Source organism: Sprattus sprattus (genome assembly GCF_963457725.1).
Source record: "Sprattus sprattus genome assembly, chromosome: 9".
NCBI lineage: Eukaryota > Metazoa > Chordata > Actinopteri > Clupeiformes > Clupeidae > Sprattus > Sprattus sprattus.
Window position 1 is genome coordinate 16950908 of NC_137928.1, and position 17845 is coordinate 16968752.

Consider the following 17845-nt stretch of genomic DNA (forward strand, 5'->3'; position numbering starts at 1 on the left):
TTGACTAATATAAAACCTAATGGTTCTGCTGGTCATCCTCAATGAAATGGGTGTGCAGCGCAGATCCTTTAGGAGTCAAAGGTATTCCACTTTTCTTTGGGCATCCCACTACTGTAGACAAACCCGTCTTGAGGGGGATGCAGCAGCTTTAAGTGTGATATTGTATCGACCTGTAGGCAGGGGCGGACTGGGGGGGGAAAGTGGCCTGGGAGTTACTGTCAGACGGGCCCACTTAATACACGGCGCATAGCCCACTCAATGCATCACACGTATCGACCAGTCAGTGGCCTACTTGGAAAAATACCAATACACTTCACATTATTTTGGATGATAATAAAGGAGATATCAGAGGACATCAGGAAGACTGTACTGACAGCCCATCAGTCTGGGGAAATAGCTATAAGACCATCTCCAAAAGATTCCAGCTCCATCCATCCACTGTAAGACGAATCATTTACAAATGGAGGGCATTCAACATGACCGCAACTCTGCCTAGAAGTGGACGCCCATCAATACTATCACCAAAAAGTACCAGAAGAATAATAATTCAGGTAAAAGCCAACCCACACATCACCTCTAAAGAGTTGCAACTTCTCTGGCAGCATCTGGGGTAAATGTATGCGTCTACAAAATGTTTGTCATATAGAGCATTTATTTGCAGAAAAATGACAACTGGTCAAATAACAAAACAGAACATTGTCCTGGAAGAAAACTTGCATCCTTTTGCTCTGATGATGTTCCAGAAGTGTTTTTTCCAGCAGGACAATGCTCCATGCCACACTGCCAGGGTTGCGGATTTATCAGATGCCTGAAAGTCATATACCGGAAGTGACGTAGTGTTTCTAAGTGTCAGAGTCAACTTTTTCTTAGGATTTTTTAGGGTTAGAGTTAGAGTATAAGGCTAAAAACTAGGTCTCGGTACCCCTACCAATGCCTGAAAGTACGTTACACTTCCTGAACCCCCTGTGTATGACTTCATATGACGCCGCTATGACTTTCAGGCATCTGATAAATCCGCAACTCACAGACAGCTCAGTGAAGGTGTGGATGAAGGACCACCAGATCAGGACCCTGTCATGGTCAGCCAAATTCCCAGACCTGAATCCCATTAAAAACCTCTGAAATGTGATCAAGAGGACGATGGATGGTCACAAGCCAATTAAACAAAGCGGTGCCTCTTGATTTTTTGTGCCAGGAGTGGCATAAAGTCACCCAACGGCAATGTAAAAGACTGGTGGAGAGCATGCCAAGACACATGAAAGCTGTAATTGTAAATCAATGTGATTGTTATTCCACCAAACTCCACCAGTTAAAACATTAGTATTGTGTTGTTCAAAAATGTATATAAACTTGTTTTCTTTGCATTATTCGAAATCTGATGACAATGCATCTTGTTCTTTTGACCAGTTGTCATTTTTCTGCAAATAAATGCTCTAAATGATATTTTTTATTTGAAATTTGGCAGAAATGTAGTTTATAGAATGAAATAAAAATGCTCATTTTACTTTTCAAGTAGTCTCTTATTTTTTTCCGGAGCTGTATATTATACGCTTATTTGCCTATTAGTATGGCGAAAGCATGGAGGGGCGAGCCCTCCCGGAAGCCATAGAGAATGCATTTAGAGCCCCTGGTATGAAATATTTTGTAGAAATGAACAGAACAGAACATACGATGGGGTGTGAACACCAGTGGTATCAGTAGAGTTACATGCAAGGTATGTGATTGTGTGTGGTGTAGGGGTGTCGAAGGCATAGACATATACATACTGTATATACAGGTGCAGCTCAATAAATTAGAATATCATCAAAAAGTTGATTTATTTCAGTAATTCGATTAAAAAAGTGAAACTCATATATTATATAGATTCATTACACACAGACTGATATATTTCAAGTGTTTAATTATTTTAGATCTGATGATTATAACTGACAGCTAATGAAAACCCCAAATTCAGTATCTCAGAAAATTTGAATATTACTTAAGACCAATAAAAAAAAAGGATTTTTGACACAGAAATGTTGGACTACTGAAAAGTATGAACATGTACAGCACTCAATACTTGGACAGGGCTCCTTTTGCATGAATTACTGCAGCAATGTGGCATGGAGGCGATCAGTCTGTGGCACTGCTGAGGTGTTATGGAAGCAGGTTGCTCTGATAGTGGCCTTCAGCTCTTCTGCGTTGTTGGGTCTGGTGTCTCGCATCTTCCTCTTCACAATACCCCATAGATTCTCTATGGAATTTAGGTCAGGTGAGTTTGCTGTCGAATCAAGCACAGGGATACCATGGTCCTTAAACCAGGTACTTGTACATTTGGCAGTGTGTGCAGGTGCCAAGTTCTGCTGAAAAATGAAATCAGCAGAGGGAAGCATAAAGTGCTCTAAAACTTCCTGGTAGATGGCTACGCTGACCTTGGACCTGGGAAAACACAGTGGACCAACACCAGAAGATGAGATGGCACCCCAAACCATGACACAAGGAATGTGACAGCTGAAGGAAGCCCATGTCCTGGATATGTCTGTGCGTGGTGGCTCTGGAAGCACTGACTCCAGCTGCAGTCCACTCCTTGTGAATCTCCCCCAAATTCTTGAAAGGGCTCCGTTTCACAATCCTCTAAAGGCTGCGGTTATCCCTGTTGCTTGTGCAACTTTTTCTAAAAAAACTCTACCATTCTACCACATTTCTTCCTTCAATTCAAAGTTCCATTAATGTGCTTGGATACAGCACTCTGTGATAAGCCAGCTTCTTAAGCAATGACCTTTTCTGTCTTACCCTCCCTGTGCATGGTGTCAATGATCGTGTTCTGGACAACTGTTAAGTCAGCAGTCTTCCCCATGATTGTGTAGCCTACTGAACCAGACTGAGAGACCATTTAAAGAATCAGGAAACCTTTGAAGGTGCTTTAAATTAATTAGCTGATTAGAGTGTGACACCATGAGTCCTCAATATTGAACTTTTTCACAATATTCTAATTTTCTGAGATACTGAATTTGGGTTTTCATTAGCTGTCAGTTATAATCATCAAAATTAAAAGAAAAAAGCAATTGAAATATATCAGTCTGTGTGTAATTAATCTATATATGAGTTTCACTTTTTGAATCGAATTACTGAAATAATGATATTCTAATTTATTGAGCTGCACCTGTCTGGTTGAAGGTGTCTGCGACCGAGTATGCAAGTGTTGAGTAGGCTAGAGTGATTTACATTTAATAACACGTAAAACAAAGTTAGACTGACTGAAGAGATTAGTTGAGTAGCCTTAAGAAGATGGAAACCATGAGAGTGAATACAGATCTCAAGGAGTAGTATGAATGTCAGTCAGTGATTCTTGATGCTAGGTATTAGAGTATCCCCTCTGGCCAGCCGGCCACTGCCTGTAGGAGTTAAGATGATCATGTGCACGTCATTGTCTGAGTGCCTTTGTCCTTGCTCTCTGTCAGTCGCCACAGCTCATGTACGTGTTTCCATGCAGAGTTGCCAACTCCTCTGTAATTGCTGGCTCACACGATTGCGTTGGAATCCGTTGCCGAAGTGAATTATTATGGCTCGGTTGGGTTCCGTTGCTTGTGGCAAGAGTTAGATTTTTTTCCAAATTTTCGAGAGGCAACGAATGCTTTGCCAACATAATAATCCCCTAAATGACAAGACAAAGTCGCTAGATCTGTCGCTAGTCGCTTTGACTAATTAAGTCGCCAAGGGGTTCTGGAAAGTCGCCAGATATCGACAAAATCGCCAAGTTGGCAACACTGGGTGGCTGGCAGAGTAGCCAGGGGGCGGGGACACCTTGTTAGGAGAACATCTGTTGTTGAATCTCTTCTTGCTCGCGGTTCTGTGGCAAGCAGCCACTGTGGTTTAGGTGTCAGTAGCCGCTGCTATTAGGGCCTTGATGTTATACAATAAAGTCATCATTCAAGAAAACCCTCTCTGCGTAGTGACTGAGACCGCAACAATATCTATGCAGTTGTTGACTCATATTAAGATGAACGGCTGTATTTCGTTTAGATTAAATCATTTCTCCTCTGCTTCATTTCACCTTCGCTTTCGGTGAGGGGAATTTCGTGGAAATACCATTCGGAGGAAACTACCATTTGTAAGTGTATAGGCTATAGCTTCTGGTTACTATGTGAGAACTACCACTCTAATTTATCAAAAATAATCTTGATTAAAGTCGTTACCTTGCCTGAAAGAATTTTCAATACCATAACCAAAGTTGAGTCGAAAAGGGCGACGTCTAGGTGTGTGATGGGCTATACAGGCTTTTTTTTTTTTCATCAAGAAACACTTGTTAATTGTTGTCAACAACAGTTTGTTCTTAATCCGGGCTAGTCCCGGAGACGAGCACATTAGCCAATATAAATGGCTCTTATATAGAGAGCCTGAATGAGTTTAGCAGGCTATTTCCTCAGTATTTCGAATGCAGTCGTGGTGTAAAACTGGAATGTCCATGCCCACTGTTCTCTAGTCTATGTGAAATAAAAGGTCCCTTGCTAAATGTGTAGGCTTTGCTTCCACTTTTATATTGAAGAGCTGAAGCGTCAACATGATGAACTACTGTGGTCTGGTTGCGGTCAAGAATGAGCCAGGTATGTATGGGCGTCGATACTGCATATTTTGGCTTATATTGTTGTGTTGGTCGATTCTGATTGCTTGCCCAAGGGATTAGTCTACATTGTATATATTGGTTAGCCGTTTTGCGGATGTTGTTTTTTTAAGTCCAGGCAACGTAGCGTATTACGACAGACTTGTTGTAAAATATTTGTATGCAGCTTATATAATTTCTATGAGGTGTCCAGAACAACATACTAAAAGTCCTAATGGAAATATGTTAAATTCTCATCAATCCAAGATGTGTGCCAATAAGGCCAGGCAACAATACATCCCTAATATGGGCTATTTTTTTTCCTTTACTCCTATTAAACTTTACACAAGGAAAGTACCCATTTCAAGTATTTGTTTTTTTTGTATTACAAATTCTTTAGAAATGGATTGTAATATGCAAATGAGCTATACACTAATCGAATATGCCCAAAATACACCCAAATAGACTTGCATTTTTGCTTTACTCCTACCACAATATAACTTTACATAGTAAAGTGAAAACTTACTTTTTTTGTATTACAAGTTTCTTTTGAAATGAATTTGAATATGCACTGGAGCTCCACACTTATTGAATATGTCCTAATTTGCATAGGCAGAAACACTACACTCATCATCCAATCATCCTACTGCCAATGGGTGATGGCAATGCTGCTTTTAGACTGGCCTCTTACCTGAAAACTGCCTTAGTAGTACCTGCCAGGGGTATAACCCCCGCCGGTATAGACTTCAGGGTCAGGGAGGCACACAAGCCTCCCCACCACAACAAGGGATTTTTTTTGTGCGTTTTTAATTTAATTGAGGTTTTTCTTTTTAAAGTTTTTTTTTAATGTTTTTTTATTTAGATATAAACATGCCTGTCATTCTAGCTGTCTAGCCATTTCACCATTAAGACCAATTTTTAAAAACTTTTTTAGAAGTTAAGTTGAATTGAATCTGTTTAAGCCTGTGTGTATCTCTGTAAAGATTCAATCAGTTTCTCACGCTCAAACTGTCTTCCTCCAGTTTCTCTGAAGAGCGTGGCGGTGGATGTTCGTGTGCAGGGACATGTAGCCACAGTGACCTCCACTCTGCTGTATGTGAATGGAGAACAGCGCCCCCTGGAGGCTGTGTTTGTGTTCCCCCTACCTGGAGAAAGTGCCTTCTGCCACTTCAGTGCCAAATTAGGAGACACAGAGGTGGTGGCAAAGCTGCAGGACAAACAGAAGGTGAAAGGGGGGGGGGGGTCATTTTAATGACAATGATTAATGTTTACATGTGTAACTTAACAGCATGACTACAATGTGTACATAGTGCATAATATGTAGGCGTCTATGTGACTGTATTGGGAAGGTTATATGCCTCATCACTGACTACATCTGTTACCTGTGATCTATAAACAAATATTGATTCATCAGTGCATTATATGGAAGGGAAAAGGAACACAATGGATCAGATATGTGTAACTGAATACAAACATATGAGGAAAGAAATGTAGTGTATATATTTGTATGTAGTTTATGAATTAATCTTTAAGCATTTTCTTCTTGGTGGCTGAAAGTAATGATTAATTTTGTTCTACATATGAATTTGATCATCTGTCCATATCTACTGACTGGGTGTATATGAACAAAATAAGTCATCATATGCCTTGATGTGAAATATTTTGTGACTATAATAATGTTTAGATTTCCCCTTGGTTCAGGCACGGGAGCAGTATGATGATGCCTTGAGCTCAGGCCATCAGGCTTTCCTCCTGGAGGAGAGTGATCAGAGCCCAGACGTGTTCCAGGTCAACGTGGGCAGCCTGCCTCCAGGAGAGAGCGCTGCCATCACTCTGGTCTACATCTCAGAGCTGGCCATGCAAGCTGATGACGCCCTGCGCTTCTGTCTGCCTGCTGTGCTCAACCCCCGCTACACACCCCAGGGTGAGAGCCAGAAACCTGGAGGCTTGTGGTGAAGAGGCCTGGCATTCCTCTCCTAACAACACACTATCTTTGCTTTGAAGAACTGATACGAGTTTTAAGATATAGAGCTCATCCTGACTTGTAGACCCTGCTCACCGTTAGTTAGCGCGAGCGCTAAGCCTCTTGTAATTGCAGTCACAAAAGTGAAAGGTGTTGCAAGATGCTAAATTGATTTATCTAAGAAGAGACTTTGAATGCATGTATAAGAGTTTATTTCTGAAGCTGTCACTGCCTTTAATGCCCATCAAGTTGATGTTAACTTCATTTATGATTGAATCAGAGCTGTTGCAGTGCCTGACCTTGAAATTAGAAGGAAAAATGATGTATGTAATGCCATCACCAAGACTGCAAATGAAAAGGCTTAGTGCTTCATTAATGCTGCTGCTGGTGATCCAGAGGATTTACCCTGGCCTGATACTGACTCAGTGTTGGGTCGCACAGAGTCTACCATCGTTTCTTTGCAATGCTTTTCTGCTTCCAAGTTTTCCGTGTCACTGCACTTAACTTGCCTGGCCTTCTTGTTCCTCCACTTGTGTCCTTGCAAGGTAGGGTCCCTTCAATTAGACCATCTTCTGCCCTCCTACAAGGCCCCAGTCATGCAGCAGCTGTACCTCAAGCAGACATACTATCTACAGCACCTGGAGCTACCAATGACCTTGTGAAAATGCTCGCAGAGGCAATAACAGGATTCCGATTCCAGAACCTGCTGACTACTTCGGAGATCCCTTGCAGTACACAGACTGGAAGCTGTCCATTCAGACACTCGTTAGAATTTGCCAGCCGAAGAATTATTTTTTTTTCTCTGCAAGTACGAAGGCGGCTTGGCCAAACGAGCTATTAAAGGATATTCCCTAATCGGAACAAAAGATGCCTATCGTGATGCCTGGGACATACTTGATGACCGCTTCGGAAATCCCTTCATAGTTGGCAAAGCATACCAAGACAAGATACAGTAATGGCATACGATTGCTTCTAAAGACAGTAAGGATCTTTGTGAGTTTGTAGACTTCTTATCCAGCGTTGAAACCACCATGCCTTATGTTCAGGGCTTGCAAACTCTGGATGGCTGCGTTAAAAATCAGAGAATCGTCGGCAAGTTGCCTGACTGCAATCTTCCAAAATGAACGCGAAGCCTTTCCTGACTTCAAACACTTTGTTAATTTGCTCAACAAAGAGGCCAGGATTGACTGTAATCCTATCACCTCATTGCAAGCATTAAGGCCAGCAGAACAAGAAAGATCTAGACAAAGTGATTCAGATCACAAGCTTCTCAGAAATTGTAACTCAAGCGCCAAGACTTTTAAGTTCAAGTGAGAAGACCAACCCTGTGTGTGTTTTTTGCGAAAGGCATGGACATGCTTTGCATTAATGTCCAAAGATCATGGCAAAGCCAGTTGAAGAAAGAGTAAAATGTGTACAATCAGAGAAACTGTGCTGTCGCTGTACTGTCTCAAGATCGGCCACAATTCCAAGTGCTGCATCTCCAGAAGCACCTGTGAGAAAAGATTTGATTTTTTTGCAGGAAACCGGCTGGTGTCGCTATCGGGAGGTTATGTGAAAAATGTGATGGGAAATTGAATCAAACTTTTGTGACTGCAGTTACACGTCCTGTTACTTTGATTTATGTGTGATCAGAAGCCAATATTGTCCAAATGTTATCCTTAAAAACAAAGCTAGGCAAAGTTGAAGGTAACAATGTTTCTTAAAATTTCCCCAAACTCTCTCCTCTCAGAAATGGACAGTAGTAAAATGGCCACTGTGCCTGACACATTGGCTCTGAGTGCTCACCTATCCTCCCCCCAGCCCATCTCTAAAGTGGAGTCCAACTGTGCTCTGGAGCCACTGGTTTACCTAAACGCAGATGAAACACAGGCCACGGTATGGTATGGGGCGGGGTCAGGGGACATGAATGTCTGTCTGAATAGTAGCAGTAGTTATTTCATATTGTATTTTATTTTATTCATCTTCATGATCCTCCAGGTGAGTCTCTCTTCAGGCCATGTGTTTGATCGGGATGTGGAGCTGTTGTTGTATTACCACGATGCTCATAAGCCCACTGCCATAGTGGAGAGTGGACAGGACAGTGCTGAGCCAGGTGAGGGGTTGTGTTCCTCACCTGCTGATAAACTGCACAATTACATCGAGCTCACTGATGTGCGACCTTTGTTTTATCATATGCTGTGGTCGTAAAATAGTTTACCAAACTGATAAAATATGGCTTGATGTAGAAATTCAATCAAATTAATGCAAGTCTAGTGCCCTCCTCTCTGTTTCTCTCTTAGGCTCATTGATGGGTGACCCTCTGGTTATGCTCAGTTTTTACCCAGAGTTCCCTGCTGCAGTATTATCCACACTTAGCACCTCTGGAGAGTTTATTTTTGTGGTGGACCGATCAGGCAGTATGGACTGCAGAATGCACTCAGGAAATGACGCAAAGATGCGCATCGAGAGTGCCAGGGTATCATGATTGTATATTACTATATTGCTAGAGAGTACCTTATCTCACAATTTATTTTCGGTGGCAATATTCCACAGTTTTCGCAGATACTTGTCCATGGTTGTTTACTACTCAATCTAATCCCTGTTTTAACATCTTCAGGACACGCTACTCCTTCTCTTGAAGAGCCTTCCCATGGGCTGCTTTTTCAACATCTACGGCTTTGGATCCAGTTTTGAAAGTTTCTTCCCGTCAGCATGCTTTCCCATTCATCTGTCTCACTAAATTATTACCTATTTTATATTGCCTTAGATTAGGTTTTGTAAAATTCAGACTGATTCTTTCAATATGATGGCTACTGTCCTCTTGCAGGAAGAGCGTGGAATACAAGCAGAACACAATGGATGAGGCTCTTCAGAAAGTGAATGGAATGAAGGCAGACATGGGGGGCACAAACATTTTGGAGCCTCTGCAACACCTCTACAGCCAGCCCTGCATTCCCAGTCATCCCAGAGAGGTAAATTATCGGACACATCACTGTGACTCACTTCACCTTTTAGGAGTCTAAAAAGTCTGCCTGCCCTAATGAGCATTAATGAGCAATACGTGTTTTTTGTGCCTTTAGCTGGTTAGACCAAAACTCTGTAATGTTGTTTTTAAGCAAAACCTCTTCCATACAATACACATCCCATTCCAGGTTATGCATGTGGTTTCTCTTTTTCCTAGCTCTTCATTTTCACTGATGGAGAAGTGGTAAACACTAAGCAGGTTTTGGACTTGGTGAAGCTGAGTGTAAATTGCCACCGGTATGTGATAGGTCATACCACACAAAAAATTACGTCAACAGTGTTTCAGGTGTTTTATAAGTTGCTGCATAAGAGAAGGTTTCTAATATACAGTATATGTAGGATTTTCCAGTAAAACTCTTCTAATTTTCTGAACGGAGCCTATGGCTGACGCATGTTCTGTGATCCAAAAAAGTGTGTCTTCCAACGGAGATGAATTTCAAGATTTATTTTAAACTGCGACATTAACAAACATGAAATATCTGACACGTTCACACGTTCACACATTCAGAAAACCGTGAGACTCCTCACTTATCGTGCCATCCAGAGATCATATACTGCCCAGCTACGGCAGCGCAGTTGACTTAAAACAATGCCCTAAAAGATACAGGCACCTATAATATCAATCAATATATCAATGGAGGTAAATCATTAAATGAATTTACACTAAATAGTAATACTATCAATAATGCTAATAAGTTATCAAATCATGAACGTAATACTAAGTACAAATTCATCAACAATGATGAATTTAGGCCTGTGTCCTAAAATCATATCAATATATTATATATATAAAAAAGATATAAACTAACCTCACTATGATGTGTCCAGGTGCTTCTCTTTTGGTATCGGAGAGGGCGCCAGCACTGCTTTAATCAATGGCTTAGCCCAGGAGGGCTCTGGGCATGCTCAGTTCATCACCGGAACAGACCGAATGCAGCCCAAGGTAGGAGGAGATGGAACTTGTGTGCAGACAACTGGAGTTTAGAAAGAAAGACAGAGATTCATTCACTACTGAGGGTGTGATTGTACTGAACAAGGATAGTACACTAAATTAACTTAAGGACTGGCGGCTCATTTTGTTTCATTAATCCTCACAGATACTATTTGACTTTTCACACCCCCTCTCTCAGGTGATGCAGTCTCTCCGCTATGCACTGCAGCCAGCAGTGAAGGACATCTCTGTTGACTGGGACCTTCCAGATGGTGTGTCAGTCACCACTTTGTCTCCTCCACTCAAAGTGCTCTTCCATGGCCAAAGGGCTCTGCTGTATGCTCAGCTCAAAGGAGAGGTGAGAGGTTTACCTCAAGCTAACCTCTCCACCGGTCTTGTGTGGTAATCTTGAACCTGAAAAGGTTATGGATACATTGGCGTTCAAAACATGGTTTGGAGAGAGTGGCTTTATATTTGTAGTGCCAGTCTTTTTATTCTGGTGACCATCAGTATACAGAAAATGTGTTTTGACCAACATCTCTCTAGGAGAGTTCTTACGGACTGTGTTAAGGACTGTGTTAAGGACTGTGTTAAGGACTGTTTTACAAGTTAAAAAGCTCCCCAGATGGAGCAAGCAACACAAAAGGCTTATATGCTTTGAATGTTTTGTTCTTTCTGTTCACGTTTTACATATACTGGACTTTGAGATGCAATGTGATAAAGTAACAAAATACTGCATTTCCTGTTTTAGAGCTCAGGGAATCCTGAGGGATCTGTGACAATACAGTACAGCCTGTTGGAGGAGACGGTCAAAAACCAACTTGGCTTCTGTCTCAAACCCACAGGAGACACAGGGTAATCATGAGTTTTCGTTTGTTCTGTAAAAGAACCCTATTTCAGGATCTTAGATCCTTTTCACCCCTCAGTTTCAAGGGCCAGGGCTTATTTTTATTTCATGAACTCACTGTAGGTTCAGCAACATTCTGGTAAAGGGTAACAATATCGTAACAGTATAAATTATACATTGTTACTGGTTTACTTGGCCTCACTAGAAATGCCAAAAAGGCACTAGAGAGGTACTAGCATTGCTAACCGAATGCAGTTATTTTCTATATTCTGCATTAGCTTGTCAATAACAAAAAGATCATTATCATCAGTTTAGATTTCCAAACATTATTTTGAAAATAGTGAAAGATTCCAATGACACAACACGAAGAAAGAAAATGTCGAACAAACTCAACACTTTCCAGAAAAAGAATTAAGGATTTTGAAAGTATACAGGCACAGTCCATGATTCTTATCCAAATACAGTTTTTTGTCAAATGTAGGAATTACTCCTCGAGGTCCTCTAGCTGTCTGTTCTATCTGCACTCAGTAAAAAAAACTCATGTTCATAAACAGTCCTGGCTCTCTAAATGGAAGGCAAAGAGCCTTCCGCCTGAATTGTGGGCTGTACCTTTGCATTTTCAGTTTGCAGCACTTTGTCTCCCAAGTACTTAAAACCTCTTCATAGTATTGTACACGTGAATATGTTATATATAAACATACAGAGATGCTGATCTCCCCTGGTCTTCCCCACACTGCAGAGTGACTCTCCACCGGCTGGGGGCTCGGGCCCTGATTCGCTCGCTGGAGGTGGAGGAGAGGGCAGGAGGGCCAGAGGCGGCGGCCCTGAGAGAGAAGCTGCTGCAGCTCAGCCTGCAGTCTGGAGTCAGCAGCACACACACCGCCTTCATCGCCACCCACATGGGCAGCGGACAGGCAGTGCAGGGGCCACTGCTCCGCAGAACCAAACCAACCCCAAATTTCAGTGGGTCTCTTTTTGTGATCTCACAGTGATTCTATGCTAAAGAAAATAACTAACAGGTTCTTCTGTTAAATTTTATTTCTGTTTTTTTTTGCCAGGGAGGTCTGGTTTTGGTGGACCTATGACCATGTGCTCTTCAATGGCACCAATGGTTCCTACCGGTAGAATGTCCCCAAGGCCTCCTAGGAGTGGAATAAGTGCAATGGATAATCGTAAGTGTTCAGCCTGTTGTGATATTATCTCGTCTCAGTTGTAATACGCTCCACACATATCATAAGTTTGCCCACCTGATCCATTTCCAGGGTCTTGCTTTGCTCCATACATTTGTCTGTCGCAGAGTGTTTAAAGATGTACTGATTTAGAAAAGCTGAAAAGACGAGTCAAGGACAAAAGCTATTTTCAAATACATTGTGCTCCTGTAGTCCGTGTAAAAGTATGTGTGTATCTAAATACTGTCTCTGAATTGTTTTTGTATGAATGGATTTATATTTATTTTTATATTTACTTTTAATCATGTAGCAGAGACATTTGACATGGAAGGCCGTGCTATGTTGGATGACGAAGACGGGTTTGATGTCCAAGGTACAATCTTTAATTTAGTCAATTGTTTTATGTATATTATTCACATATAATTTCTGTAACATTCATTTTGTTTTTCTTGCTGAGTATTTTCATCTGAATTAATGTGTCTCACAGATCCCCTCCTTCAGCTGATCTCTCTCCAGAAAGCCACGGGGTCATGGGACATAGACTCCTCAATGGCGAAAGTGTTGGTGAAGTCAGATGACGAGTTGGCCAAACTAATGCCATTGGGGGTAAAAAGTTGTGTTATATTAATCATGCAAACAAGCCATAGAGCTACAGCAATCGTATATCATAAATCATTTGAGGAATGTTGAACTTAGGTTTGCATTCTGTCAATAAAATAGATACACGGTATACATGACATCATTCAGTCATGTATTTGTGTTTTGATGCCTTGTTTTAGTGTGACATGTTTAAATGGGCCTGGAGGACTGCACCCAGTGGCGGATCTACCATTAAGGCGAACTAGGCAACTGCCTTAGGCCCTCACCCAGCAGAAGGCCCACGATAAATTCCCCACCCAGGCACCGATGGGCCGATGGGACGGGCCAAGTCTATAACCAACCGGCCCTCCCGCAGATATCGTCGGTTGCGACAGTTTTCCTTGCTTCGCCGAATACATTATATACCTCTAATGATAACCAATGGGAATCACTGTCTGCTATTTATACTACTCCTAGTGACCTGTATTCACACTCATGGTTACTATTTTCTTACTATTTTCTAATCTCCTCCGTCAGTCTTACTATGTTTATTTGTTATTAAATGTTAATCACTCTAGCCTAATACTTGCGTGTCTCGCTCGTAGACACCTTTAACACCCCTACACACACACACACATAATCACACACCCAGCATGCAACACTACCATTACCACTGATGTTTACACCCCATCGTATGTTCAGTTCTGTTCATTTCTACAACAAAGTTCAAACCAGTGGCGGCGGACCTTAAGGGCGATTGTGGCGACGAACTGCTTTCAGGAAAAGGAGATTTTTTTTCTCTGTCGGCGTACTAATTAAGATAAATTGACAACAAAACAATTAGGACTTCCTACACCAAATGTATCGATTCAACAGGTTTCTACAAAGGGTGGAACCCTACATCCAAGAATTGGAACGAAAGAAAATCATGGTTAGCACGCTGTGAAGTGGCTAACGCGGTCTGTATTTCTTTATTTGTAGGCTACCACTGTCACTTTTCATAGGTTGTACAGTGTGAATGTTCGCTTTTTGCCCTAACACTGAGTTATTTTCTTTGTGAAGACTTATTTAGCTTTTGTAAGCCAATACTTTCGAGATCAGTCAATAAATATAGTTGGTTTTGACTTATATGTTGCCCCCTTCTTTACGTTGTTTCTGGACACATTTTATGTTCTTAACTTTCTTCCATATAACTAGCTACTGTAGCTATGTAGGTAGAGGGGAAATATTTTGATTGTGTGCTGCCATCTACTTTACAAAAAGGTATTGCTGTATGAGTTAATCAGCCTACAAAAAAAATGATATTGCTTAATGTAGGTCGCCCTAATCATTATCAAAAAAATTGTGTACTCTTTCTCTGCTGACATTTATTCCTAAAGGCTCTGTAGTTATACATATAGGCCTAACCATCTGATACTAGCCCAGAGTTAAGCATATTCATCTAGCAAACTATACCTACCTTGGAGTGTTACAATAGCCAGTATCATTTTATTCCATGTGTCCATCCAGGCAAATTTGTGGATCCAAATGTTATTAGAAAACATATATAATGTTATTTCTTTGTAATCATCCAAAATTATGTTAAGTGTATGGGTATTTTGCATACATTGAGCGGGCAACGCGCCGTATATTAAGTGGGCCGCTCTGACAGACAACTCCCGGGCCACTTTTTCCCCCCAGTCCGCCCCTGCTTTGAGGTGGCCCTTTTTTTTTTTGCATTAAAAGGACGGATGAAGAGGGCCCCTGGCTATGTTTTCGCCTTAGGCCCCCAAATGACTAGGTCCGCCACTGACTGCACCCCTCTGGACATCATGTTCAGTTTAAAATTAGGTGATACATTGGTTTTGCTGTAAAAGGTGTTCTTACTTTTTTGTAGGGTTTCCAACTCTAACCGCAAAACTGAATAGAGAGTTGCCCAGGCGTCAAATTACAACAGCGTGTACGCTTGTGTGTGTGTGTGTGTGTGTGTGTGTTTGATTTTGTAGGAGGGATTATGTTCATTCGAGAAATGCACTCCAGCTAAATTTCATGACCCTGTGTGATTCACTGTCAGTTATCTTGTAGCCTAATTGATTTTCTATATTCCGATTGATATTCATTAACCAATACATATTAGACATTGTGATGTCACACTAGGGTCCATGCATTTATGGACATGCAGACGGCATGACTGCAGTTGGCTCAATCCACATTACCCGGGGTTTGCGTACCCCACTTTAACAATATTGATATTAGGCTATTGCATTTTTTATTGCCTTTGTGTATTTTTTGTAACACTTCATTAGGTAGCTTTTGTTAAATTGTCACCAAAACACTTCACTCTAGAACATCAAGGAGAAAGCAATTGCATTTTACTGGATCTTATACTGTACAACTGATTCCAATTAGTATGTGTCTGTGTTTAGGCAGACAAGGCTGTGTGGGCTACAACTCTGGCTCTGATTTGGCTCTATGGTTTGCGGCTGGAGGCCCGGGATGAATGGCAGTTTGTAGCCATGAAGGCAGCATCCTGGATTCAAGCTCAGAAAGGTAAACCTGTCTCTCTCCTCTCAGTCTTTGTCAGTCTAAAGATGTGTGCGTCTTCTAGTTCTCACATTTACCTTTTGTGTTGCAGTGGGCCGTGTGTCTCAGTGTGTGCAGGCTGGAAATGCTCTGCTGGGATGCCAGGTACAGCAGAAGACACTGGGGCTCTGAGGTGACCATGGACGGATTATGAAACCATAGGCCTCTGGGCCTGGACATTTAAAGCCCCACACCCCCCCTGTATGCGCGCGCCTGCATAAAGTGTTTGCTCGCAAAACATTACTTAAATGTAATGACATTTTTGTGTACCTCAACAGGATTTACTGCGCACATTTACAGTTCCCTACACAGCGCTGGTACACTCAATTAAAGCCAACAGCAAAAAAACACCTCTTTTGACCACAAATAAGTGATACATAACATCTACTTCACGCAGAGGCTCTGGCTTAGGGGCCCTCTGAGCTCATGAGTAGGCCCGTTCGGTAATCCATCACTGGAGGTGACCATTCCCCGTCCCTCTGTAGAATGTGTCATTAATTGAACAGACCTAAACGCATCCGACTCATCACTGATTCAGATGATAAATTGTAGTCCTGCCCAGATAGTTTCCTGTTCTATTTGTTCCCGATAATAAAATGCTTCTTGTGCTTTCCTTTGTGTTCTTACTTTCTAAAAGGGGCGGCTTGTCCATAAGGGCGTTTGGGGCGACGCACTGCCTACAGGAAAAGGCAAAAGTCGGTCTTTATATGGCCCGCCTCCTTCTGGGCAATTTGGGGAGAAATGGAGAATACCCCAGACCTCTCTCATTGACTACCATGTTAAATCCATTTTTTGTTTCACAAAACAGGGCTCTCAATGCATTCTCTACGGCTTCCGGGAGGGCTCCCCCCTCCATGCTTTCGTCCTAAGTAATGGACGTAAAAGCGTATAAGAACGTCATACAGCTTCGATTTAGGCATATTCTGTCGAGATTGCTAGTGCTCAGTTGTCTGGGAAGTCCCGCCCCTCTTCTTCCGGCAAATTTGATTTTGCCTGAGAAGTGGGTCTGGCAAAGATTGCACAGCATTTCACTACAGCATTCTCAGGATCTCTGGGACCAATCACAAACTGGCTTTTGGCTACCTGGCGCGCCATTGGCGGATTTAAAATAACCACGTCTCCGTAACAAAAGCGAAAGCAAAGAGAAAAGCACAGCAAACTATATACTGCTCTCGCGGCTGTCTTGGATGATTTTCAAAGGCAAGTTTTCTTTGAAAATAGAACAGAAACCTGCTCTGGAACAATTCATACAGAAAAAAGATGTGTTTGCTTTATTACCGATCGTTGTATCGTTGTATAGTATCGTTGGTCTGATTGGTTAAAGGCGTGTCCAATTACGTGACTGAAGTGGACCTCCATTGAGGAGTTGGCCAGACTAACTGAGCAAATGAAATGCAGTGAAGGGGCGGGGAATTCCCAGACAAAGTGCTCAGTGCAACAGCTCAATTCTTTCTTTGAAAAAACTACTTCTAAATGAGTAGGCCTAGTACTGTTTATTTGTGCTGTCAGTTTAACGTGTTATTAAAACCCATTTTAACGCCGTAAAAATGTGTACCGCGAGATTAACGTTCTTTTTGGCCTCGCAAACTGGGAAGTAGGCTAACGTTACCGTTTGAGTGAATGGTGAGCACGATACAGCGAAATGGATGATAAAAAGCTCTACTTTTAAAAGTTGTGTTGTGCAAAAGAAGCAAGCTTCACTGTTGTCTCAGCTGGCTGAAAGCAAATAAGTAGTAGGCTTACCTAAATTGGTAACCTAACTGTTATGGTTCATTGTTTCTGAAATAAGAGGCCTGATTTTATATTCTCAGCAAACTTGGAAAAATGAAAATATTAAGCCATGGTTTAACTGCACTATAGGCTGAGTCCTTGTTTACCTGAAATGTGCACTTTATAATTTTATTTTGTACCGCCCTGTTTGGCAATGTTGATTTTCAATAAAATTAAACATTTGCACAAAGCAACCAATCCACTTTTCCATGTTGATAATAGCATTAAAATAAAAAAAATGATGGGAAAAAAAATGATTTAAGGGACATTTAGAATAGATACAAATTTGCGATTAAATATTTTAATCGTTTGACAGCACTACTGTTTATTGATCATACGTTTTTGGAAAACTGGATGTGTGAGTTGAGATGACTGATATGACGATTTATATTGACTATTTTGCATTGAGAGCTTCTTTCAGCCTTCGCTTATGTGCCAT

General features: G+C 41.6%; 1 protein-coding gene across 1 annotated transcript; it reads left to right on the plus strand.

Annotated features, from left to right (window-relative positions):
* Positions 1–4540: 4540 nt before the first annotated feature.
* On the plus strand, positions 4541–15768 carry LOC308370127 (von Willebrand factor A domain-containing protein 5A-like; the record flags this gene model as incomplete). Its single annotated transcript, XM_080844710.1, has 18 exons — positions 4541–4583; positions 5602–5804; positions 6281–6503; positions 8275–8420; positions 8523–8637; positions 8825–9000; positions 9142–9230; positions 9352–9496; positions 9706–9785; positions 10377–10491; positions 10679–10837; positions 11231–11334; positions 12066–12289; positions 12385–12498; positions 12806–12868; positions 12983–13101; positions 15480–15603; positions 15689–15768. 18 exons carry the CDS (start codon positions 4541–4543, stop codon positions 15766–15768), a joined length of 2322 nt encoding a protein of 773 aa, XP_080700836.1.
* Between the last annotated feature and the right edge of the window lie 2077 nt (positions 15769–17845).